At 35.4% G+C, this 25,225-nt stretch overlaps 1 protein-coding gene across 4 annotated transcripts in view; it reads left to right on the top strand.

The window, feature by feature from the left end:
- LOC121313531 (ankyrin repeat domain-containing protein 12-like) overlaps window positions 1–25,225 on the top strand; it is a 71,621-nt gene that overhangs the window by 31,077 nt on the left and 15,319 nt on the right. For 2 of the 4 annotated variants that reach the window (XM_041246187.1, XM_041246188.1), the window contains 4 exons: window positions 6,316–6,429; window positions 16,322–16,472; window positions 19,168–19,236; window positions 19,493–19,639. In XM_041246187.1, the coding sequence (XP_041102121.1) occupies window positions 6,370–6,429; window positions 16,322–16,472; window positions 19,168–19,236; window positions 19,493–19,639 (427 nt within the window). In that variant the 5' untranslated portion in view covers window positions 6,316–6,369. The remainder of the gene's footprint in view (window positions 1–6,315; window positions 6,430–16,321; window positions 16,473–19,167; window positions 19,237–19,492; window positions 19,640–25,225) is intronic. The other 2 variants (XM_041246189.1, XM_041246190.1) reach the window with 2 other exon arrangements.

Raw genomic sequence — 25,225 nt, 5'->3', positions numbered from 1 at the left:
ACCAGAATAGCTGGGAAGCCTATTGTTATTGCTGGGATTATTATTAGGCTTCCAAGAAAGGCTGGGAACCCTTTTGTTATTGTTAAAGTTTTATTATTATTATTATTATTATTATTATTATTATTATTATTAGGCTTCCAAGCCAAAGGCTGGGAAGCCTATTGTTAAATTTATTTATTTATTTATTTACTTATTTATTATTTATTTTCTTTCTTTCCAAAACTTTAAACTGCTGCTGCTTTGAAGCTGTGTGACTGATTAGGTTCTGACTTGGCAGTTTACAAGCTGGATACATTGGCTGTCAGATGCTGAAAAAATTTTGATGCTGCATCCTTGCAAATGGTGCCGTGACACATTTTTCAATAAAACCTTTTTAAATCTTCTTGGGAACCGGTGAAGCGATTGATCTGACACTTGGCATATATCATCAGCATCCAAACCTGCATCAAGTTTGTGAAGCAGAAGTTTCTGCGATAAATTTTAATGTAAAAATGGCTGCCACAAACTTTAACGAAACACGCCCTTAACAGCAAACTGCTGCTATTTGAACACTGTTTGACCAACAAACTCCAAACATGGTAGTTACTGTCCCAGTAACAATGGAATACAAATATGTCAAATGGTTATGTTTTATAAAACAAGATGGCCACCAGGTGTACGTTTATGTCTGAAATTTAAAACTGCCTCAGTTGACAAACGGTTTACTTGACTAACTCCAAACTTCGCAAGCATCATCCTTGACACTGTAGCAATACAAATGACTTTTGATGAAACTGATGTTAAACCAAAATGGCCGTATGACGCATTTCTCCTTGAAATCTCACGAAATCATCTTCTTTGGAACCGTTGAAGTGATTGCTCTGACACTTGACATATATTATCACTATCCAAACCTGCTTGCAAAGCAGAAGTTGCTGTGATACAATTCAGTAGCAAAATGGCTGTCACAAATTTCACAGAAACGCACCCTTAAAGGCAAACTGCTTTTATTTGAAAATCATCTGACCAACAGACGCCAAACTTGGTAGGCATCGTTCCGGTGACAGTGGAATACAAATACGTCAAAATAGTTATGTTTCGTGAAAAAATATGGCTGCCACTCCTACATGTTCCTTTAAAACTTCTTCAGTTTAAAAATGGTTCACTTGATTAACTCCAAACTTGAAAAATTAACATTTTCCAAAAATGGAATTTGTGCGTTAAACAAGATGGCTGCCTGACACAAAACAAGCTTAGCTGGGTACTGATACTGGGGCTTGGGAGCTGTAAAACTGCCTGGCAGTTCTAATTGTTGTTGTTGTTATTTTCTTCCTCCCCAAAGTTGCTCAAAAACTCACTAAAATTGGATTTGGCAGCCATATTGGATTGTGCAGAGGCTGTTAAAATGTCTACATATCAAAAACAACTTACTGCAGAGTTCTGAGACTTGCTAAACATGTTTAGGGATAGTCCAATATTAACTGTTGTTCATAAGAAGCTGACTGGTTTTCTGGTATGGCGGCCGTGTTGAATAATGTCATAAAAACACAGTAAAAACATAAAATCATCAAAAAAACAAACTTCTCGGAAATGGCTTATTCGATTGAAATGAAAATTGCTATGATCTAAGTATGGTTGGCTTTTACGCTTGTTCAGTGGAAGTTGCTACAGTAAAAAAAAAAAAACGTAGTGGCCACGTTGGATGACATCATCAACATACAAAACTGGCTTACAAAAACCTTCGTCTCTGAAAGCACTAGTTCGATTGAACCAAAAATTGGCACGCATAATCCTAGTGTGGTTTTCTTTAAATGTTGTTTAAGGGAAGTTGTTACAATAAAAAACGTCGGCTAATTACCCCTTGTAGAGTGCAGATAGGGCCATGGTTACTATGGAACACATATAGTAACCAATGTGTGCTCTATTTAAAAAAATAAATAAATAAAGGTCAAATGCAAAACTATCTTGTAACTCCTTACAGAGTGCAGATAGTGTAATAGTTACTGTGGAACACATAGGAACATATGTATATTCAAAAAATGACTTGACTATGACCTTTGATCTCTCCTTACTGTCAAATGGAGAACTAGCTTATAACTCCCAACAGAGTGCAGATAGGGTCATGGTTACTATGGAACACATATACAAACTCACATGTGCTCTATTCAAAAATTGTCTTGACCATGACCTTTGACCTTTCCCTAAGGTCAAATGCAAAACTAGCTTATAACTCCTTACAGAGTGCAGATAGGGTCATGGTTAATTTGGGACACAGATAGGAACAAGAACCCTCGAAGCTGTCAGGTTGCTTGCAACATCTAGTCTTTGGGGTCCAGGGACTTGTTCGTTATAATGAAGGACATTATAGCGAAGGTGTACTGTGTTTGTTTTAATGTTAGAAAACCAATCGTGCTTTGCCAGTGTACAACTTATTATCAAAATGAAAGTAAGTTAAGCGCCTAAGCATATTGTTTAAAATCAATAGTGTACTGTAATTTCCCAATGTATGCAATGCTTACACAGACCGTGCTTTACGCCTCACACAGACAGTTCAGTGCCGCTTCCTGCTCAGTGCAGAGCCGTTTCCTGCTTCATTGGGTCACGGACGATGATTATGATTAGTGATCATTTTTCAACGCGATAAAATTATCACTGCAAACAATTATCGTGATTGCAGTGTTTTGACAGTGCAGATTGTGCAATGAGAGTCAAGAAGGCGAGTGGGGATGCACCACTAAACACCTTGTGGGAACATTTCATTTTGCACAGCACCGTGTTTTTAAAACCGGCGCACATCATTAAATAAAACTAAATTGTGGCCCAATAGTGATTTATTAATTTATCTATTTGTGTATATTTGTTAATGTATTTATTGGTCTTTTTTTTTTTTGCTATTTTTTATTCATTTTGTTTTATTTACAATTTTGTATGTATTTATGTTAATGTATTTAAGTATTTATTTAATTTCTTTTTGATTTATTTATTTTGTAATTTTACTTTTTACATTAATCCCACCCCTTGATGGGATTACATTTTGGTTGACAGAGGTCAGTAGTCATTTTGCCCCTTTTCTACCTGCACACCCGAGCCGAGCCAGTGCCGAGTCGAGCCAGCCTGGTATGGCTTGGGTAGCTGGAGTTGCTTTTACACTAGAGAAAGACATCACGCATAATGAACATGCTGAGTCAATTAAATTAAATGTCACAGACTGCAAAAGTAGAACTAAGCATTAATTTAATAAAATATTTTTTTATCATGGATTTTTTATTTATTTTTTTTCTAATGAGGAAAAGTGCTGAGAATGCGTGTGTGTGTGTACACGCCTAAACAAAGGAAGCAAAGACAGGGGACCTTATTACAGTATACATAATTTTAATTACATCCTTATAAAATGAAACAATATGTGGTTTAACGTTTCTATTTATTTATTTATTTTTTGATACATCGATCAATAGTGCCAGCCCTAATATCTGTAGTGCTCCCTCGCTATAAGGCTCTTTGTTATAACGCGCCTTGGATACAGCATGTCCCCTAATTCCCCACTGGTGATTCATGCAATATTTCTACAGTAAATACAGTACCAGTGTTCAAACTGTAAACAACTTCTCAGTCTAATTTCTGTTCTGTCTCCCTTTTGATACAGTATGTGAACTGAAGGAAAGCTGCGCTGACACTTTATAACACAGACATCTTAATCATCATTAATTTTATAACCAAATAAATATTAAGCCTATTTCATGGTTACCTTTCCTAACATATTTACTGTTTTGCTGCGAGAGGAGCTGCAGCTTTCTCCGGGAGACGAAATGCTTCAGCCCCACTCTCGCAGCAGCCAAACATGGGGTGAGCCCATTCCCTTTTCCCCTCTCTCCCAACCTGCTCTCCTTCTCTCACTTTGTTTGGTTGTCTGTCGCTTCGAATCGAAATTTAAATTGAATTTAAGCTTTATAGTTTAAAAACTGCTAAATAAAATGACTCACGAGTCATTTTACGTGTTTGTTTGTTTTTTTTTTTAAATAGTATTGATTACATGGTGCTTTATGCATGGTTAATTCACGGAAAGTTAAATTTTTGCTTCACTATATATACGTTATAGTGAGGGAGTTATTTTATTTTATATTTTAGTCAGATGTGTGTTGTTATGTGTCCCACAGTGTAAAGGTAAGGAGTTAGGAAAACATTTAGCGGTTGTGGGCCTGGAGGTTGTCATTTTCTCTTGGCATGACGCTTGAGGTGATGATGAAATGCAATAACCCCGCCCACAGCCTGCTTCCTCCCGAGCCAGATTCAGATATGTTGCGAGGCTGGAGTTTCACGGCTTGGTTCTGGCTCGGCTTGGGTATTTGCTAGTGTAAATACACCCGGTACGGGTGTGCTAATGTAAACGGCACAAAAGTCATAGGTATGCACTTCATGCTGAAGTGACTACTTAAATAGTATTGAAAAATGTTTGACTGTTTACTTTGTAACTTTTATATAATACTACTGTAGTATATATCTTGTGGGGACATTCTTTTAGCTGTATCATCGTGTTTTAGGACCTACAGCACTAAAATGGGATAGTAGGAGAATACATTGATATTGGGGAAACTTTTTAAAGACTTTTTTTTTTTTTTTTAAGATTTCTGCCAATTCTGTATATCTACATTTAATCATGTTCTGAATGCTGTAAACAATTTGACAGTAATATTCAAGTTTCAAGCTTTTCCATGATGTATGGTTTTATGGTGATTTTGATAAAGTTTGAATGACTTGTGAATCAAAACAAGTGTGTGCATTTTCGCTTAAAAACATTCAACACAAAAAAAAACAGCTTGGAAAAGGTTAAAGGAAACCAAATGATTGAGAACCTTAAAGCATTTAAATATTTAGGAACATTTGTATAATAACTCCGGAGAAAATATTCAATTTTGAATGTGACAATCCTATTGTGTTTTCTGCATTTATAAATATTATGTTTAAAATAATAAAAAAAAAATTGGCAATGACTAAATTTAAAAAAAATAAATAAATAAATATTATGTTTAATCGTGAAATAATAAGCCACTTTTTACCGTAAAAAATAAAAATAAAAAATACAACCCTACCTCTCAGGTTTTTAAACAGTTGCTTTTGCTTGGGAAGCAGTAAGCATGAAAGCCTGAAAAGGATTTCAGCATGCAACCATATACAGGTCACGTGAAAGGGGCACCACTTGATATAAAGTTCAGTTCTTCAGTCCGCTCTGGTCCAAGATGTGCCCGGGTCCATGTTTTCCAGTTCTCCACAGCAGGAACTACAACACAGAGTTTAAGCTTGCCAACATTCCAAGCTTGCACCTCACACAACGCAGCTGTATTGCCTGAGTGATTTTAAACAAAAAAATAATAATCTGTGGTGGGGCTGCCTGTGTCAGACGGCAAACGCGCATCTTGGGGGCGCAGGGAACTGCAAACCTGAGAGTGCCGACAAACCATGTGTGTAATGGACACAGGTACCCGTGTCACCGGGAGCCTTGAGCATTTGTGTCAAGATCATTTTCCTCCTGGTTATATCCCTAATGCCATTTTACCACAGTATTTTTACACTGTAATTATGCAGATTTCCTGGTGCTTTCTGCATGGTTGTACTATAAATTTACCATAGTTTACCATGTTGTTAATATTCTTTACCATACCACATCTGGGCTTTACAATGCTTACCTATACTTTGCAATACTTTCACTGTGTGTGTTTATATATAAAATATTTTTTTTTTTTTGCTGGCGTTGTTTATTATATTCTTGTCTCTCTGAAAAAATATTGCAACATTTGCTGGACCTTTTCCTTTTGGTCTCTAAAACAAGACCAAGTTCCTTTGTAGAAAAAGAAGGGTAACCAATTAAAAGATGTTAGTGATGTGGGAGTTTCCCATGTTTTTAGATAAGAGTGGCTGACTTTGGAAACAGCGGTTTCAAATATCCTGTGGACAGTGCTCATCTTACAGCGGTTAAATCCGAATTTCTGTATTTAATTGTGCTTTATGTGACGTCCCTTACATATATATATTAAAACAAGATCTGCCTGCATTACAGCATACAAGAGTTGTAAAAATTGATTAGCATAAGGATGCGGTCAAGTGCTTTATATTTATATATATATATATATATATATATATAATATATACTATATATTAATAACAACACATTAGTTGGCATAACAACAGTACGGGATAATGACCACTTACCCGTCGCAACACTTGAAATCAAAAGCAAATGATAAAGAAATATTAACAGCTCTGCATAGCTTTATCTTTTTAACATCATGATGATGCTGTACGTCTCTGACTAAACACAAGCCTCGTGCTCTACTTATCCAGGTGCATTATGAGAAGACTGATGCCTAAGTGCAGCAGCTAGTTAAGAGCTGTAAGATGGCCAAGCCTGGGACTGACAGGGACGGCACCATGGTAGAGAAACAATCTGGAAGGAAGGTAATAGGATTTTAATTATTATGAGGTAAAAGGGGAGGTTCAAAATTGTATACTGAAGGGGATTGTGTGGTTTATTACTCTTTCTGATATCATTTGATCTTCTGTTGGTGGAAGTGTAGTAATTTAGTACATTCAGTTAAAAATCTTGTTCCAATACAAAGTTTGAGCAACTTACAAACTGGAAATATACATATTTGTATTAGAATTTTTTTTTTTTTTTTTTTTTTTTAATGTAATGGTTCGTGTTTCAGCCAACATTGATTCTTACTATGTTTTGAATACTTTTGCTTTGATTCAGTGTCCATTTTTAAAGTGTTTTTGGTTATCATTGCCAATATCAATATTAAAACACTTGACCCACAGTGGGTGTTCACATAAATAAAAGACGTGCGCCAGTAAGGTAACATTCAACAAGCACTAGTTTAATTGTGGGAGTTATCTCCCTCCCTCTAGTGACAACTTGTTTGGAAGGGGTGAAGGCAGGATAATTAAATGACCAAGCTTGATCTACATGCAGCCATAAATGACCACTTGTGATGATCCATTTATGTTTCCATATGTACGTTGCTTGCTTCCCCAAGTGGTCACATCTGTATAAAACATGCCCCAACATGAATAATCATTTCTGTGTGGAGAGCTGAAAAGGAACTGACTAAGCGAGTCTACATTCGGAATGCAGAAAAATAACACAAATTCAGTACCCATTTATAATGGCTGAAGATTTTATGTACATCAAAACTACCTTGCTAACATCAAAACTACCTTGCTAGTAATAAAACATAAATCTGCTCTAGTCCGGATTGAATGCTCTGTTGCTGTGTAAGGTGCAGTAGACAAATTAAAGGGAGCAGCTACTGTAGCCAGTTCCTTCCCTGCCCCTTGCATTGAGAAAAGACCAATATTAATTGGCACGTCACATGTAGATTTTACAAAATAAAAGTACCAAAAATATTTTTTCATACTCACAAATAGTCATTGACCTTTATAACTTTACACTATCTATTGAGGTGGTATACATTTACTTAAATTGATTACATTTTAAGTGCCCCACTAAGTTTAGAAAATGACTTTGTAACCGTCTTGTTAGTAAAGGTACATGGTTGGGTTACAGTCAGCACTCACGCCCAACCCTATAAATTTTTACTTCAGTGACGGTTAAAAGAGTGTGACGTATATCTGACTGTTTCATTTTGGCCAGTTCCAACCATCAGGGAACACAAATTTAGATATACTGTAGTTTTGTTGGTACAGTACTATATTTTCAACAGAAATAGTATTTTAATTCAGAACAGTCGGATTCTGAAAATATCACTTGACAAAAGAGACGACTGGACACGTGGACTGTAATACAGTACATACTTTTAAGTCTGGTATGTATTGTAGCACTACGTAAAATTCCCCATTACCGACCCAACAGCAAAGTGAAATCAAAATCTTACCCATGCACAGAATTGTATAAAATGTAAAAGGCGAAGCAATTAAGCAAAAAATAAATAAATAAATAAATAAATTCCAGAATTAAAACAGCATCCAAAGTCAGTGTTGAAAATTGCAGAATATAGTGCTCAATAAGGCCCTGCTATCACAGTTCACTTGCAAATGAACATGCACAAGAGCACCTAAAGATCACAGATCACAGATTTATATATATATATATATATATATATATATATATATATATATATATATATCATATATATGAACTGTTTATTACTTGACGTGTGAACGCTCAATGGGACGAGTGAATAAAGCGGAGGTTAACGCTACAAAATTAACGCACAATACATGATATTTGAGCATATAAAATAAAATATTAATCAAATAGTTCAAATAAATATCTGATTGTACCGCCCACATACATTTTCACTCCATTCCTCTCCCTGTGATACGATTATTTTAATATCGCTGCTGTTCAGTAAAAGCTTGTGCACAACAATTGAATGCAATGGGTAATTTACGTCTTGATAGCGTTAGTAGAAGAAAAAAACCCCACAACATTTGCAACAAGCCTAAAGCAAGTTTAACATATTACAGGAGTGTTACTAAAATATTTACTAAAAGATTACGATACTTTGGAAAGTAAACTAGATACAAGTTTATGAAAACTGTATTTTTTTTTTAATTCAGTGACAGCTGCAGCATCACACATTGCATATTGTTAAAACTGTACCACCTAACCTTCACTGTCTGTGAAACACACAATCCCTGCCTAAAACATCATCATCATAATATTATTATTATTATTATTATTATTATTATTTATTATTATTATTATTATTATTATTAATACAAATAAATTGATTTACTTACCAAAAAAAAAAAAAATATTATTATTAATACAAATAAATTGATACTTACCACAACCTGCTATAGGTCAAACTGATCATTACTCCAAAAATTGCATTTAACATCACTGATCAAGGCTATTCCGATTTAATAAATAAATTAAATTTATTTATTTTAACGTTATATATATATATATTATATATATATAGATATATATATATATCATATATATATATATATATATATATTATATATGTATGGGAATTGTTTTGTTTCTTAATATAAGGACAGTAAAATGTGAGTGAGGTGTATCTGAGTGTATCAACGGAATGAGAAACTACTTTCAGGTCAACCACATACGAGATCCAAATTGCATCTTTCAGATATATGAATCAAAGGTTATCCCATTTGTGCAATTTGTATTAGATGTCCAGCTCTACATAGCTCAATCAGTAGGAAATGCACTTAGCTTTAAATATTTGGGATATAGAGGGGTCTGCTTAGTGCAAGCGTGACATAAGTACACACAGACGGACAAATACATATCTAGAGATTTCGTTGACATTAATGTGGAAAGAGCTTTGTTGAAAAGCCTCGGGCCACCATGTAGCATTTCCTGCAGAAGGTTATTAGGAAGCACAGATCAGTCTGCTTATTGCATGCCCCACTGAAACTAACATTGGCCCAGGATTAACCTGTAACCTTGGGCATAAAAGCATATTAATACTGTATGTGTGCATAGTGAGGAGGCCAACTCAGTTAGAGCACCACAGTTAGCTTGTACTGATTTGTGAAAATCAAATTCTATTGATACTGCCTGCATTAGATATATTTTTCCAATGTATTGTTAATGACAATGAGAATGGAAATATAACATGCACATTTGTATTTACACTAAGAAGCCATGGGTTGCTTCCCTCATAATGTACACCCAAGGCTTCTCAGTCTTGTATTATGCCCACCTCCTGTATGCAAACCTATCACAAACACTGTACAGTAGTATGCTATGTAATATATTTTTACAAAAGTATGTGTACCTCACATATAATGCACAACCTATATATAACACAGAGATTTATATTTTAAAAGGGTTGTCCAGTACATATTAAGCTAAAATGGCCTCAATTTTCATTAAAAAAAAAAAAGTAGTTAGGCCTCTGTTTTTTTTATTTTTTATTCTTTTTTTTTTGTATCAGACGTATGCTTTTTTATTTATGAATTTATTTAAAACTTTAATTCATGTAACCTATATTACAGTAATTAATAAAACACAATACATATACTTTGTTTTATTATTTTTCTAATTAATTATTTTAGTTATTCACATAGTTGGGATAACTCACTGTGGAATAACTTTGTTTACCTGAACAAAATTTTTCCGTAAAACTGATGCCAAAAAAAAAAATAGGGGCGACCATGGTCCAATTACCACTAGAAGTCCCATGGTAGGGTTTTTGGGTTTAAAATGTAATTTTTTTCGGCTGCATGTTCATGTACCTTTCTGTCTGTATGTATTAAATATTCTCACAAAGCATGAAACACAGGAGTGCAGAAATAAAGGAGCTATATTACATTATACCTAAAAGCCCCGGGAGCAGTCAAATTGACGGCCACACAGAAAACTATTGTATTTTGATTATACAGAATGGTATTCTACTTTATTATTTTTATTTACCAGTCCGCAGTGTGTTTAGCTGTAACTAGATTAGTCTCTACTCTCTGCCTGAGTGAATGACTGACAGTCTGTTGTTTTTCAATCAGCCTATTGAAGGCTGGCGCCTGCTTTCCAGGACTAGTTTTCGGGACTAGTGAAAATAAATACCAGAGACCGTGGAGTTTTACAATGCAACAACCTATGGAGTTGATGTTTTAGGTTAAATGGCATGGAAGTATTCTGTGAAAGCTGGCTCCTGACGGTGGTCTGTTTAGGTGTTTTACAATGTACTGGACCTAGCAGCCATCAACTCCTGGGTACTTTACAAAGAATGCATGGAGAAGAATTTACCAAGGAGAGATTATATTTTACGGTTAGCTCAGGAACTTCACAAGAAGCATTTGGAACAGAGGAAGCCTGCCAAGCGTGTATCCACAGCTGAAGCTGGTAATCCCGCTGAGAGCCCAAGAGACGCCAATGCCAGGTTGGCACTAACAATAAAAATAAAACTTCGGACAGCTGTGACCTGTGCAGAAAAGCGGCGTGGAGAAGCGCATTATTTGTGTTGATTGTGAACAGCCTTAGACTGAAGGTAAAAAAATACCATTTTGTCAAAAAAAAGGAAAAATAAATTAGACTTTTATAACTTCTTGTGCTGTGCGCGTCTGTAAAATGTTTTTCTAATTTTATTTAACTATGTTGTTCAGTTGCTTTTGCTCATCTAATAGTAAACTGATTGCTGTTGAAAAGTTAAAATATATTGCTATGGTTTGTTTTATAAAATCATACAGGCTAAATCATGTTCTTGCTAATATCTGTATCTCGGATGATAAATACCAACTTGTAAAGAAAAAAAGTTTCTTCAAAGAAGCTCTCAAATTTTTCTTTAGCCCTCTCCCACTATGCATGCTCTTTGACTGACTGAGAAGGCTTCACAAGAATTCAGCCAGGTTGCTATTTATGTTTGCAAAGTGTTGCATATTTTATAAAGTAACAGTTTGAATGGTTTTGCTACTGTACCTCTGCTGATATCCTACTGTATGTATTTACAACCACCACCCCACCCCCCTGAAATATTAAGAAATAAAATATATTGAAATGAATATCCTCTGTTGGTTAAGCCAAACTGAATACAAACAGATACAGTTTTGGGTCATTGAGTAGTTTACTCTACAATTTACACTGAGTAAAATGCAACATTCTCTTGAAGTCTTGAGTACTTCACCATAATGCTAACTTATGGGATATGCATTAACTACTGCCTTACATTTATGTTTAATGTTACTTTGAACTACTTTTCAAAATCTTACAATAAAAAAAAAAAAAATTGTTCTTATTCGCTTTGTTGATCACAAACAACACTGAAGCAAATCAACACAGAAACAATTTTTTTATTTCAACGCTGCCATTGAAATGTTTTTAACAAAAGGCCTGTTTGTACACTTTATATTTATAAAGAAACAATAATATTGCATTCCTTATTGACTACCTTGATGTAGCAATATAAAGCAACCAGACTCTCTCCAAATACAGAATATTGTGTTTATTATATAGATTTACCTTCCAAAAATTCAGCTGACAGAGAGGTAAATTGGTAGGTAATTCACTATTATTCACTTATTCACTAGTCAAAAACACGTATTGTAAGTGAGTGGATTCAACTGTGTTTTTTTTATTTTTTATTGAAAACCAGGACTTAATGGTCATGCGTTTCTGGCAATTCCCAGGCAGGCTTAGCTGTCCCAACATTTCTATGATCCATTCTCTAGCTACCACATGCAGAATGTTCACAATTGACCGCTGAGATTGATTGATTGGTTGATTGCGTTTATATAGTGCTTTTTATACAAAAGTATCGCAAAGCGCTGTACAGTACATAGCAGAAAAAAATACCTAACTGCAATATATTTGTATAGCATGTCAGCTGCCACAATAATACAGTTTAAAACGTACTGTTTAAAAAACAGATTTGTATAACAGTATACACATAATACAAAAGTTACATTAAAACCCACGTATGATGCACAAGGAGTATTGAAAGTAAATGGTAAAACTTAATTCTCTCAAGCAGCTTGTATTTTTCTACCACAGCACTCTTATGATAAAATAAATAAATAACTCAGCAGCATTGAAGTGCATTTACGCAATAAAAAATATGATTTTAAGATGAATATAAGATGATCACTCACCTAAAGGATTAATACATTCCCTGTAGTTTGAACAATTAGTGTATTTTTAAAGGGTACATAAGGATCTTTTATTTAATTGTTAATGTTCCCATGTGTTGCTACATCTCTTTATGTGAGAGTGTATTGTTTTAAATTTATTTATTTATTACATTTGACCACTTTTCTAAACTTTTAAATTGCATTCCCTGCCTGGCTTCACATGTACCTGCATGGACCTCTCAGAACTACATTTTCCATCATCCTCCTCACATATATAACAGATAGATTTACCAGTGAGCAGGAGGATGATGGGTAATGTATTTCTGAGAGGTCCATGCACGTACATGTGAAGCCATCTTGAGGCAGGGAATGCAATTTAAAAGTTTAAAAAAGTGGTAAAAATGTAAAAATTAAAATGCACACACCTTACATAAGCAGTTGTAGCAACATATGGGAACACGCAAGACAATAAAATAAAAAAGGCCCTTATGTACCCTTTAAAAGCAGTGCATTTAGTAGGCAACTCCCTATTTTTTAGGCTACTCTGTGTGTGTGTATTACAGTGCCTTGCAAAAGTATTCAGACCCCTGACCGATTCTTGCATATTACTGAATTACAAATGATACATTGAAATTTCGTTCTGTTCGATATTTTTTTTTTTTTTTTTAAAACACTTAAACTCAAAAATCAATTATTGTAAAGTGACATTGGTTTTATGTTGGGAAATATTTTTAAGAAAAATAAAAAAACTAAAATATCTTGGTTGCATAAGTATTAACCCCCACACATTAATATTTGGTAGAGCCACCTTTCGCTGCAATAACAGCTTTAAGTCTTTTGGGGTAAGTATGTACCAGCTTTGCACACAGTGTCGGAGTGATTTTGGCCCATTCTTCTTGGCAGATTTGCTCCAGGTTGTTCAGGTTGGTTGGACGACGCTTGTGGACCGCAATTTTCAAATAGTGCCACAGATTCTCAATGGAATTGAGATCAGGACTTTGACTGGGCCACTGTAGGACATTCACCTTTTTGTTCTTGAGCCACTCCAATGTTGCTTTGGCCTTGTGCTTGGGATCATTGTCCTGCTGAAAGGTGAATTTCCTCTCAAGCTTCAGTTTTTTAGCGGACTGAAGCAGATTCTCTTGCAGTATTTTGCTCCATCCATTCTTCCTTCAATTGTAACAAGATGCCCAGTCCCTGCTGATGAGAAGCATCCCGACAGCATGATGCTGCCACCACCATACTTCACTGTAGGCATGGTGTGTCTTGAGGCATGGGTAGCGTTAGGTTTGCGACACACATAGCACTTTGAGTTTTGAGGGACAGCCTTTTCTTGGCAGTGCCTGGGTGGTGTGATGCAGCTTCCACTTCCTGATTATTGATCCAATTGTGCTCACTGGGACATCCAAACACTTGGATATTATTTTGTACTGTTTCCCTAATCTATGCATTTGTATTACTTTATCTCTAACTTCTGTAGAATGCTCTTTGGTCATCATTTTCCTTCAGATTCACAGACTTACCAATGATCCTTCAACAGTGGTGGTTTTTATCCAGAACATGTGACAGCAACTTTAATGGTTCACAGGTGTAGGGCAATGGTAAGGTAATTGTGTCCTCGTTAGGGCAATTTCTTTCATCGGTGCAAACTGGGAGCTTCCACAGCACAGGGGTTGAATACTTATGCAAGCAAGATATTTCAGTTTTTGTATTTTCTTAAAAACATTTCCCAACATAAAACCAATGTCACCTTACAATAATTGATTCTGAGTTTCAGTGTTTAAAAATAAAATATCAAACAGAACGAAATTTCAATGTACCATTTGTAATTCAGTAATATGAGAGAATTGGTCAGGGGTCTGAATACTTTTGCAAGGCACTGTATATATATATATATATATATATATATATATATATATATATATATATATATATAATATATAGTGAAAGATTGCGCAACTCACACAGTTCGTTGCCCCTTTAAGAAATGACCCAATACACAGAAATTGATTTTTCAGCACGATTGCGCGCACTTTTTAATAAACACCAAATCAAAACAAAATCAAACAAACAGGCTGGTCCCTCACTGACCACAGGACGGATAAGCGGTTTACCTGTCATAAACACCAACACACAAAACTCACACGGGCTTCACACAATTCCTTTTCCTGAAATACGACTGGACACACACGCAGTCGGGCTCTTCACTCAGCAGCCCAGAACAGACTGGCTGCCTCTCTTAAATACCCTGCACCTGGCTCCGATTTACAATTAGCACCAGGTGCAGGGGATTAACTAAACAATAAAGCAATTAACACAATTAAAAACCCTTAGCCCATTCACCCACAAGTGCATTTTCACATGTTTTTAGCAGGGAGGAATTTTAACCCCCTCCCTGCTAGCTTACAATATATATATATATATATATATATATATATATATATATATATATATATATATATATATATATATATATATATATTATATAGACACACACACACACACACAGTAGGATTTTTTATTCCTCAACGGATAATTTAAGACGTTCCGTGATATATATACCAACACACACCACACACACAAACACACAATTCATGTATATATATATATATATATATATATATATATATATATATATATATATATATATATATATATATATATATATATATATATATCTGGAAAAAATTTGAGACCACTGCAAAATTATCAGTTTCTCTGGTTTTACTATTTATAGGTATGTGTTTGGGTAAAATGAACATTTTTGTTTTATTCTATAAACTACTGACGACATTTCTCCCAAATTCCAAATAAAAATATTGTCATTTAGAGCATTTATTTGCAGAAAATGACAACTGGTCAAAATAACAAAAAAGATGCAGTGTTGTCAGACCTCGAATAATGCAAAGAAAATAAGTTCAGATTCATTTTTAAACAACACAGTACTAATGTTTTAACTTAGGAAGAGTTCCGAAATCAATATTTGGTGGAATAACCCTGATTTTCAAGCACAGCTTTCATGCGTCTTGGCATGCTCTCCACCAGTCTTTCACATTGATGTTGGTTGACTTTATGCCACTCCTGGCGCAAAAATTCAAGCAGCTCAGCTTTGTTTGATGGCTTGTGACCATCCATCTTCCTCTTGATCAGATTGCAGAGGTTTTCAATGGGGTTCAGGTCTGGAGATTGGGCTGGCCATGACAGGGTCTTGATCTGGTGGTCCTCCATCCACACCTTGATTGACCTGGCTGTGTGGCATGGAGTACTGTCCTGCTGGAAAAACCAATCCTCAGAGTTGGGGAACATTGTCAGAGCAGAAGGAAGCAAGTTTTCTTCCAGGAAAACCTTGTACTTGGCTTGATTCATGCTAAAGCTGCCCGATATATAATAAAATATTTTTATTTGGAATTTGGAAGAAATATCGTCAGTAGTTTATAGAATAAAACAAAAATGTGCATTTTACCCAAACACATACCTATAAATAGTAAAACTAGAGAAACTGATAATTTTGCAGTGGTCTCTTAATTTTTTTCCAGAGCTGTATATATAAAGCAGGTTCCAAAAATTAGAATCTGTTAAAATCAATTGATGTATTTTACTTTTAATTATTAAAAAGTCATGCATTTAAATAAGAGATTGCTAGTTCTCTAAAATCTAAACATTTATCACTTGTCTTATAATTTAAATGTTTAAATGTACCTGTTTTTGAACCCTTTAAAGGTGTTTACTGTTTTCTTTGTTTTTTCATGCTGTTTATTTGTTTTGGGTTTTTTTTTTTTTCCAGAATAAGGAAAAGATTTCAGCATTCAGTAAAACTCCAAAGCTGGACCGAAGTGAACTGTTGGGGAAGGAGGTGAAGCAGAAGTCTTCCATGAAACGCAAGCTTCCTTTTACTGTCAGTCCAACCAGAAATGAGGAAAGAGACTCGGATACAGGTGCTTACCTTTCTCATCTCTCTCTAGAAATAACAGCTCCTGATGAATTTGCATTGAGTGCCCTCTTGTGTCAAGCCATTGTAATTTTAAGCAGTACAGACTGTTGAATCACTCAGAATGTGTGATTATTTTTCATAGAGAGAAGATCAGAAATGAGAAATGTAAATACATACAAAAAACATTATTAATAGTGGTCTGTGTTTGTTGAAATACATTTCTATTAAGTAAAGGAACTTGTACAACATTTTCCGAGGCAGAGCAATGCTCCTGTTTAGCAGAATTTAATTTTTCAGAATTGTCACTTGACAGTTCAAAGGTTAATGATGCAAATCATTCTGAATCCCAGGTAGGGGTGAGTTGGTATGCTGGTTTACCAACATTTAAGTACATTATGGTCAGGGTTGTGCAATTCATATTGCCCGACACCCAGGACAACATGATTTGTGTGAGAGACAAGAAGTTTTACCGTTATACTTTGCCCATCTGATAAGTACTTTTTTTTTCTTTTGTCAACGTTCTGGCAAGTCAGGCAAGGAAAACTCTAAACTGCAGAAGTCTCAAACATAAAAATGAAAAAAAAAAAAAAATAATGCACTAAACTCTAAACCTCAAAGCAAAAATATATAGAGTTTACACATATCCTTTTAATTAACAAACCCTCAGTGACACACACACAGTAACAAAACATATTGAAATTAATGCAACAATACTATTACATTGCCTTTATCTACAGTAAAGTTTTTCCACCAGTTATAGGAAGAATATTTAACATAATAAAAATTACAAAAACCTATAAACTATTTTATATGCAAGAGTTTAGCAATTTTATTATTTATTTTTTAAAAGCTACTTAATCGGGTGGTTGGCAGTAGGTTTGTAAAGATATAGATTAACTTCATTATTTTTAATACAGCTTTGAAATTACTCCATAGCATTGCACGCTTACTAAACTAATACCGTCTCCGAATTCTGACTCGACTCCACGGAGTACCTCAGTCTCTCACAACTCGGGCTGCTGTGAGACCGACGGAGCAACACCCTCAGAGACCAAAATCATTTCTCTTTCTCCAATGGCCATATAGGAAACCAAAACATATTAAACAAGTGTCATCACTCTTCTTCTGGGTAATGTCGTTTAGAAACCAATCCTCAACCCATTCTACCTGTTTAGCATAACATGCCTGTGTATCAGGACAAATATCCACTGAAAGTAAACCGTATTGTACCTTTCTAAACAGCTGAGAATCTGAAGAGTATCAGAGAATAACTTTGGCATTCTATGATGGAATATACCGTACGATTGCCTAGTTTTGAATTTAAAAAATGTTTTAAAATGTGCTCAAATTCATTTTTCTTTAGAATCTTTTAAGATTAATTATTTTTGTTTTGCCATGTGTCATTCACAAAAAATGAGATGGGCTCAGTTTTGGCAAGTATGTTTGGACTGAATTACATTTTCTGTATTTAATTTCACATAAAAAAAAAAAAAAAAATTCTTATTAATCAAAACGATTGTGTTCATTGTTTAATAAAAGTAAAATCCTACAAGTTATATTCTACTTTTGTATCTGTTTTGTGTGAAGGGGAGGAGGCAAGTAGTTTTTTTAAGTAGATTTTTCTACCATTTTGTCCTTATGGACAATTTTTTTTTTTTTGTTTGTTTGTTTTTTTTGTTTGTTTTTTTGTAATTGCACTCCCCTGATGGTGTTGATAACGTTCCTGTTTTGCTGCACTGCACATATTGCAATCATGTTACGCAGTGGTTAATGCTATATTCGTGGTTCATTCACTATGAACAAAGTGAAGCAAACGGTCATTTTCATTTGAACAACTTCTTTTACAAAACAACACTGCTCTGCTTTCTCACTTGTCTTCACTGGTAAAATCTAAATTAGCCGTGTATGCAGGTGGATTATTGCAGCTGAAACATAAACATAACACAGCTCTCCAAACACAAGAAGAAAAAAATGAAAAGGCTCTTCATTGCTAAAGAAAATGTAGGTAACAGTACAAAGGTTTAGCTGTATAACTTGTATTAAGGCTGTCTTCATTGTCAGTGAGACATAGTCGTGATTTTATTATAATGCTGCCTAATAAAAGCTACATTAATAAAACGTTTATCGCCTTATTCATAGATCTATTAAATTGTATTTTGATAATCATTCTCTTCTCAAATAATAACCTATATTCGTAAATGTTTGTGTTATAAGCAACATGAGTAATACATACTGTGGCAGTATAACATTTTGTACAACTTTTAAGGTGTTCTTTTTGAAGTTTTAAAATTCTGACAAATATTGTAGCTTTTGGTTACAGTGAAATATAACATAAAATATAACAAAGTTTTAAAGCATTCCGAGAAAGGAGGTGTGATTTCTGAACTTATATTTTTTTTATATATTTGGAAATTACTAAAACTTTCAAATGTAGTATTTTCTTGACACTTATCTTACGATGGAAATTTTATGCTGGCCCACCGCTCAGCGCTGTACAGCCGAAACTTGTTTTAACCATTCCAAAAGTCATGCTCTGATGTATTTCTGTTTCTGATAATCCTTCTCCCTTTATGCAGTCTGGGAAAATGGTTTATGGACAAACTTGCCATTTTCAGTAAGTGTTCCCAGCCTGCTTTATGTATGTGGTACATTTCCTTCCCTGCTATCGTCCTTTTCCAATCTTTCTGCTTGCACTATAGATTCAGATCCAGGACACACAAGTGAAACCTGGGGAGAAAGAGTAATCCCTCCTTACAGGACTTACTCAGGTAAAATGGTTTACCAGTTTCGACTGTTACTGTCCCGTAGTGCCCTTGCTTGCTAGAAGGTCACTGTTTTATTTTGTGCTTTTCCACAGTTTCAGGTGTATTTACAATTCTCAAATTGACATTGTTGGCTGAATTTAGTTTAAACTTGAGGTGGGACTCCCTTCTTTTTTATCATGTTTTATTCATTTTTTTATTTTAACTTCTGAGGCCTATTAACTAAAAGGTTCTTAAATGTTGTTTTGTTCATTTTTTGCAGAGAAAGATGGACCAGACAAGAAGAAAGTCAAGAAAGAGACAGGGAGCAAGAAGTCTGCTCCAGTCAGCATTCTGTTTGGGTATCCACTTTCAGAACGCAAGCAGATGGCACTTCTCATGCAAATGACAGCAAGAGACAACAGTCCAGGTTATACCAACCATAATGTTTTTTTTACTAAAATCCCTGAATACTTAAATGTATTTATGTTAACTGCTGTAACTACTACATTTTCAGTTTTTCCTAATGGTTTTCAATAATTTCATGTTGGCTGAAATTGAGGTCATTGCAGGTCTGATTATCTGCTCAGGGCTGTTAAAAACTGTAATATGTGTAAGTTTGTGTTTTGTGGTCATTTTTCTGACCATTAATTGATTTTCATTAAAAGGTCAGATCAAGGGGTAGATATACTAAAATGTTGTGTCTGTTACAGTCATTGCAAACCACATGCAAACTGGTCGGAAGTGTTGCGGGAAATGTACTAAACAAACGCAAAGCTGTTAGTATCATTTAAACGAATGCTTTGCAGCTGCAGTTCTTATTTACTTAATGCAACTATAATTGAGTATTTAATTTTGGGCGTTCCTGCAGAAATAAGCAAAAACATGGTGGAAATAGTGCAAATGAGGGATCCAAAATATTGTAATGAGATGTACTAAAGCTGCGGGCAATTGCAACACTGAAATGTGTTAAGAACTTTTGAAAGCATCTTTTAAACAGTCACAATTGTTGCTGGAATTTCTCAGTCCGCTTTTTCTCATGTGTTGCCAGTTGTGCTCAATGCATTTTGTGACAAACACCGAAGTATCTCATTTTCGCTGGTCAGGGTGTATTTACAAGCCTTTGTATGACATTTCTAGTTTTCCCAGCGTGTTGGGAGCAATAGACTGCACCCATGCGCCACTAACCCCTCCATAGTCTGTATAGGACAATGATCTATTGTGTGTTAATTGTCTAGGCTACTAAGTAGACTAAGTTAAAAATAATAATAATTAAAATAAAAAACCCTGAAATCATTTAGTTTCAATTTAAAATAATCTTTTACTCGTATTGTAACCAATGTCTACAATGCAGCAGCATGATTGCATTTGTGTTACCATTTGGCCGAAGTACCAAACAAAAGTGTGCTATTATTTGATTTTACTGCTCTACTGCATACTGTATAGGCCTACTGTACAGATTTATATTTTTACATAATGTAAAGTGTAGCCTAACCAAAACACCTTAGTGTTATTTCAGAACAATGATTTATATTTAAAATTTGAGAACTGTAATTGTATGTGTGTGTGATTTTTATTGTATTGTTTTTAAACCTGACACCTTGTATGGTCAGATTAGGCAAACATGTCCGGTTTAGCAAGGAGCTACTGTATGATTATGAAAAGATTTTTGGGGGGGGGGGGGGGGGGGGGGGGTCCCACTATAATTATGATTTCCATTACATGAGAGTAGACGTTAAAAACATCATGCTGATTTGAACACGGTCTCGCCAAGGTAAGCATCAACTAAGACGTAGCTTTACAGTAAACTAATGTGATCCATCTGCATCTCCATCCATTTGCGTTTCTTTCCATCTGTTGATGTAGATAACCTTCTGCCTGGTGTTGATTGCTGAAGTGTAATGCTGGCTCCAGGGATTAGCTTATATTGCCTCCCCAGAGCCAGCATCGCAGCCGTTGTGTGTGCTGATGCACAGTGCGGGCTCCCCAGCGCATCAGCATGACAACCGTCTGGATTGAGCTACGTAGGATACATCTCTGGGGTCTTCAAGTGGGCACCTTCTGTTCTCGGTGTTTTGTCGACTAGCCCACGACACCTCAAGAGGTCTCAACAGTGACCCAGCGTCATCCCCCTCCGTCCCCCACTCAACAGCCCAGCTTACTTGCCCGTACATCAGCGTTGCTTTCTTTCTGTTGTGCTTGAGATCCCCATCCAGAATCTTTCCATCTCAACCACAGCCAGTTGCTGCTCCTTTCTGCTGCTTTAGATAAGTTCTTCATTATGCGTTGCAACTCTTGGCCACTGAATCCGACATCGCTGAGAAACCAGGTTGTAGTGTGTGCCAAAAATCCTCGTCAACCCACCTCCACTGGGTAAACTCGGACTCTCCATCCTCGTTGTTCCACTTCAGCAGCTAGTTGAGCATACCGAAGTTTCTTCCTCTCATACACCTCATCCACAGCATCCTCCCATGGCACTGTTAACTCTGTCAGATAAACAAGGCGTGCTGATCCAGACCACAAGACAATGACTGGTCGAAGGTTAGTGGTGGCAGTCTCAGGTGGAAAAATAAGCCGTTGACCAACATCAGCCAGAATCTTCCAGTCTCTAGTATCAGCTTCCAGTTGTCCTGGGCGAGGCATGGTTTTAACACCTTTTCTTGGTGGTTGCTCTCCTGAACAGAGGAATATTGTCTTTTGTGTGTAATGCTTTGATGGAACTGGTGGCAACTTATTGGTCAGGTTACGCTTGTCTTAACTGTTCTTGGCTAAGATCCACCTTACATCCTGTCAAAATGTGCATTAATTTTGCAGGTGATGAACACAAAGGACATGAGGGATCATCACCCACCCAGAGGTTTAGGTTCTGTGGTGAACATCATATGTTGATCTGATGAGGAAACTGGTCCTGCTTTGTTCCATTGTCCATAGATCTTGCCAGTCGATCTTGTGTTGTTCCACACTCTCCCATCTCATCCATTCTCCCTGCTTGGCCTGGGATACCGCCTTTACACACCTGATCCTCTCCTCCTGCTTTTGCACCTCGTTGACTACCAGCTTCCTCCGTTGAGCTGGGGTTGCCTTGTGCCATATAGGAGGAGCTGAACTGAGACCAAGACCCCGTCTTTCATACTGAACTTGCCCCATAATATCACCGATTCAAAGGGCAGCCTTAGCATCTTACACAGCTTTCTTTGTAATACAAAAGCCTCTGTATTTTTGGCTCACAAACATTATCCCAATTAAAGTAACTGCCTTCCTGTTATGAACTTGTACTGTAGACAACTTTTCTAATTTAAATAAAATGCTCTCTTTGGCTGCCAAATTTTCATTAATTTCTATAATATAATAAAGAGAATGGACATTACACCATAATACCTCCCTTGTTCTGTTACCAAAAGGTATTTAGTAAGTTAATTTTAAAAAGATCGCTAATTGCAGAAAGACCTTGGAAACTGCTGATGACCAGCGAGTCTTGCTTTCACTGCCAAAAAGCACTTTCTAGTGGTTAAAGAAACAGGCTTGTAACCCTGAGGTCCCCGGTTCAAATCCCAGCTCAGCCACTGACTCATTGTGTGACCCCGAGCAAGTCACTTAACAGGTGAGACGTTGTTCTAAGTGACTGCAGCTGATGCGTAGTTCACAGACCCTAGTCTCGTATCTTGTAAAGCGCTTTGTGATGGTGGTCCACTGTGAAAGGCGTTATATAAAGATTATTATATTTCTTTAGTAGGTCCACTGTATACTGCAGTTATTAAATCCAGTGTACACTGTATTGTCTTGTATTCAAACTTAACAGTTCCTCTGTTACAATAAAACATTTACAATTATATTGTGTTTGAATTATTCTAGAACACCTGTGTTTATCTTAACACTTGAACCGCCATATGGGTCAATTGGTCCCATTTTAGATTTACAATGTTAAGTACTCTTCCATTGTAAATCATATGTGCATATCCGTTTTTGACTTTTCCTAAATATATTAATTAAATATTGTGATGCCGTTTGATAGCCAGAATGTGAAATTAATTAATTTAATTCTACCTAGAACTGCAACATGGGGCAATTTAACCTATGCATTACAATACATATGTTTTTTTTTTTTTTTTTTAATATAACATAAGATATTATATTTTTTTTGTAAATGCAGCAAACAAGACATGACTCCTCCTTCTGTTATTATTTCAAGCCTTTGTAGACTGACTAAGAGACAGAGATTGTGGATTTGTACTATTGCACCAAATTGCCAACTTGGTGAAAGCCTGGTTGCTTTATTTCTCAATGTACTGGGATACTCGTAAATGCAACTGGGAATATATCAGAGGGAAATATTTAATCTTGAAGTCGTCATTTTGATTGGAATACGGCAAGTTGCATTCAGATGCATACAGCAAACTGAAATGACAGATAGGATAACAATTTATGTGCCTAATATGAAACATATGTTATATATTCTTTTTTTATATATTACTTTCAGAAAAAAAAATTGGTTTTACAGGTTTCTCTGTACAAGTTTACACAGTAGTGTTCAATGGAACTGCGTCTGTGTTTACAACACAGCTCCTGGATGCAGGCACAGTCAGCTGGCTGACGCGGACACTCCTCCATAGAGTACAGTGCAGCCGTCATACCGGAAGTAGTGATATATTTTCTTTTTATGTAGTATTAGAAACAATGATTTCGGTTTTACAGTTTTGTATGTGCATATACCCATTTACACCTGTAAACGGGTAGCTGTACATACCCATTTCTTTTTAAATGCATATTTTATTATATTTTTTCACTGTTTGCAGTCATGCTGTATATGCGCTTGTTTTGAAAGTAAAGCCTTTTATGTGTAGTTTTCCATTTAAATACTGTGTTTCTGCAATGCAAATGTTAGATATGATGATCATGAATACAACGAGTTGTGTCCGATAGTACGTCTTTAATTTTCATAATGAAGCAGTTTAAAAATGTGTGAGTAAAAATTTCCCACGTGGCGGTTCTAGTGTTAAAGACTACATTCAGATCTAGCTTACTTCATTTTTAAATAAGAAACTTGACTATGAATACACTGTCAAGCAAAGTAGATACTTGGTTCTTTTCTTTACAGTTTTTACTTGTTACAATAAAGCTCAAATAGATGCAATACTGTTATGTTTTTGTTTCAAATATAATGTCAGAAGGGTTGCTTTTTTCTTTAGCTATACTAAAAGGCACTGTGTTTTAGTTTTTTAAAAACTATGACTTCATCTTCAAGTTAAATAAGATGCCTGCTTCGACCAAGGTTACAGGTTTCCACGCACAGTAGTCTTCAAACTTTAAATTGATGAAGTTTATATGCACTCTAACAGACAGTTTTCTTAATTAAAATTATGTTATCCTGCTCATAATTTGCTAAAATGGTATTTCTACTGGTTGTATATTCTTTAAAACATAGTACGGTTATTACAATGTTTTGACATTGTGAGTTAGTACTGAACTCTCATATTTTTAACTGTAATATGTTCTTTCAACAATAATCATTTTATGTGTGTAACAGGTTAACTTTAAATTATTTTATAACATGTATTTCTAATTCAGATACTTCAATACAGCAGTCTGTCCTAGAAATTGTAATTTTATTTTACTCCATTGGTGTACACAGAAGGCAATAGGTTAATTTTAAAAAGGCACCTGCTTGGCAGCAAATACAACCTTGAATATTAAAACTTAGGACTGCTATACTTTGATGCAGACTAACATCGTCATGTATTTGCTTATTTATTTTAATTTTTGTATTTTTAAAATATCACAGTTTTCTTATTTATTTAAATATGTTAGTTTTTTCTCTTACTATAATAGAACCACAAACCTATTTTACTTCAGTTGTTTCTGGCATATTAACTGTGCTCCATAGAGTTTGCCATTCTGTTCTCGCTGGATCGGAATGTTTGAGTTCTAATGAATTAGATTTTAATTAATTGAAAGGAAGGTTTGGAACTTTCAGCAGGTCGGCCTGACCTTTTTGATAAAAGGAGCTCTCTTTTCAGAC

The sequence above is a fragment of the Polyodon spathula genome, chromosome 3 (assembly GCF_017654505.1).
Source record: "Polyodon spathula isolate WHYD16114869_AA chromosome 3, ASM1765450v1, whole genome shotgun sequence".
Lineage (NCBI taxonomy): Eukaryota > Metazoa > Chordata > Actinopteri > Acipenseriformes > Polyodontidae > Polyodon > Polyodon spathula.
Note: the sequence above shows the minus strand (reverse complement) of the source record. Positions and strands in the feature narration are given on the sequence as shown.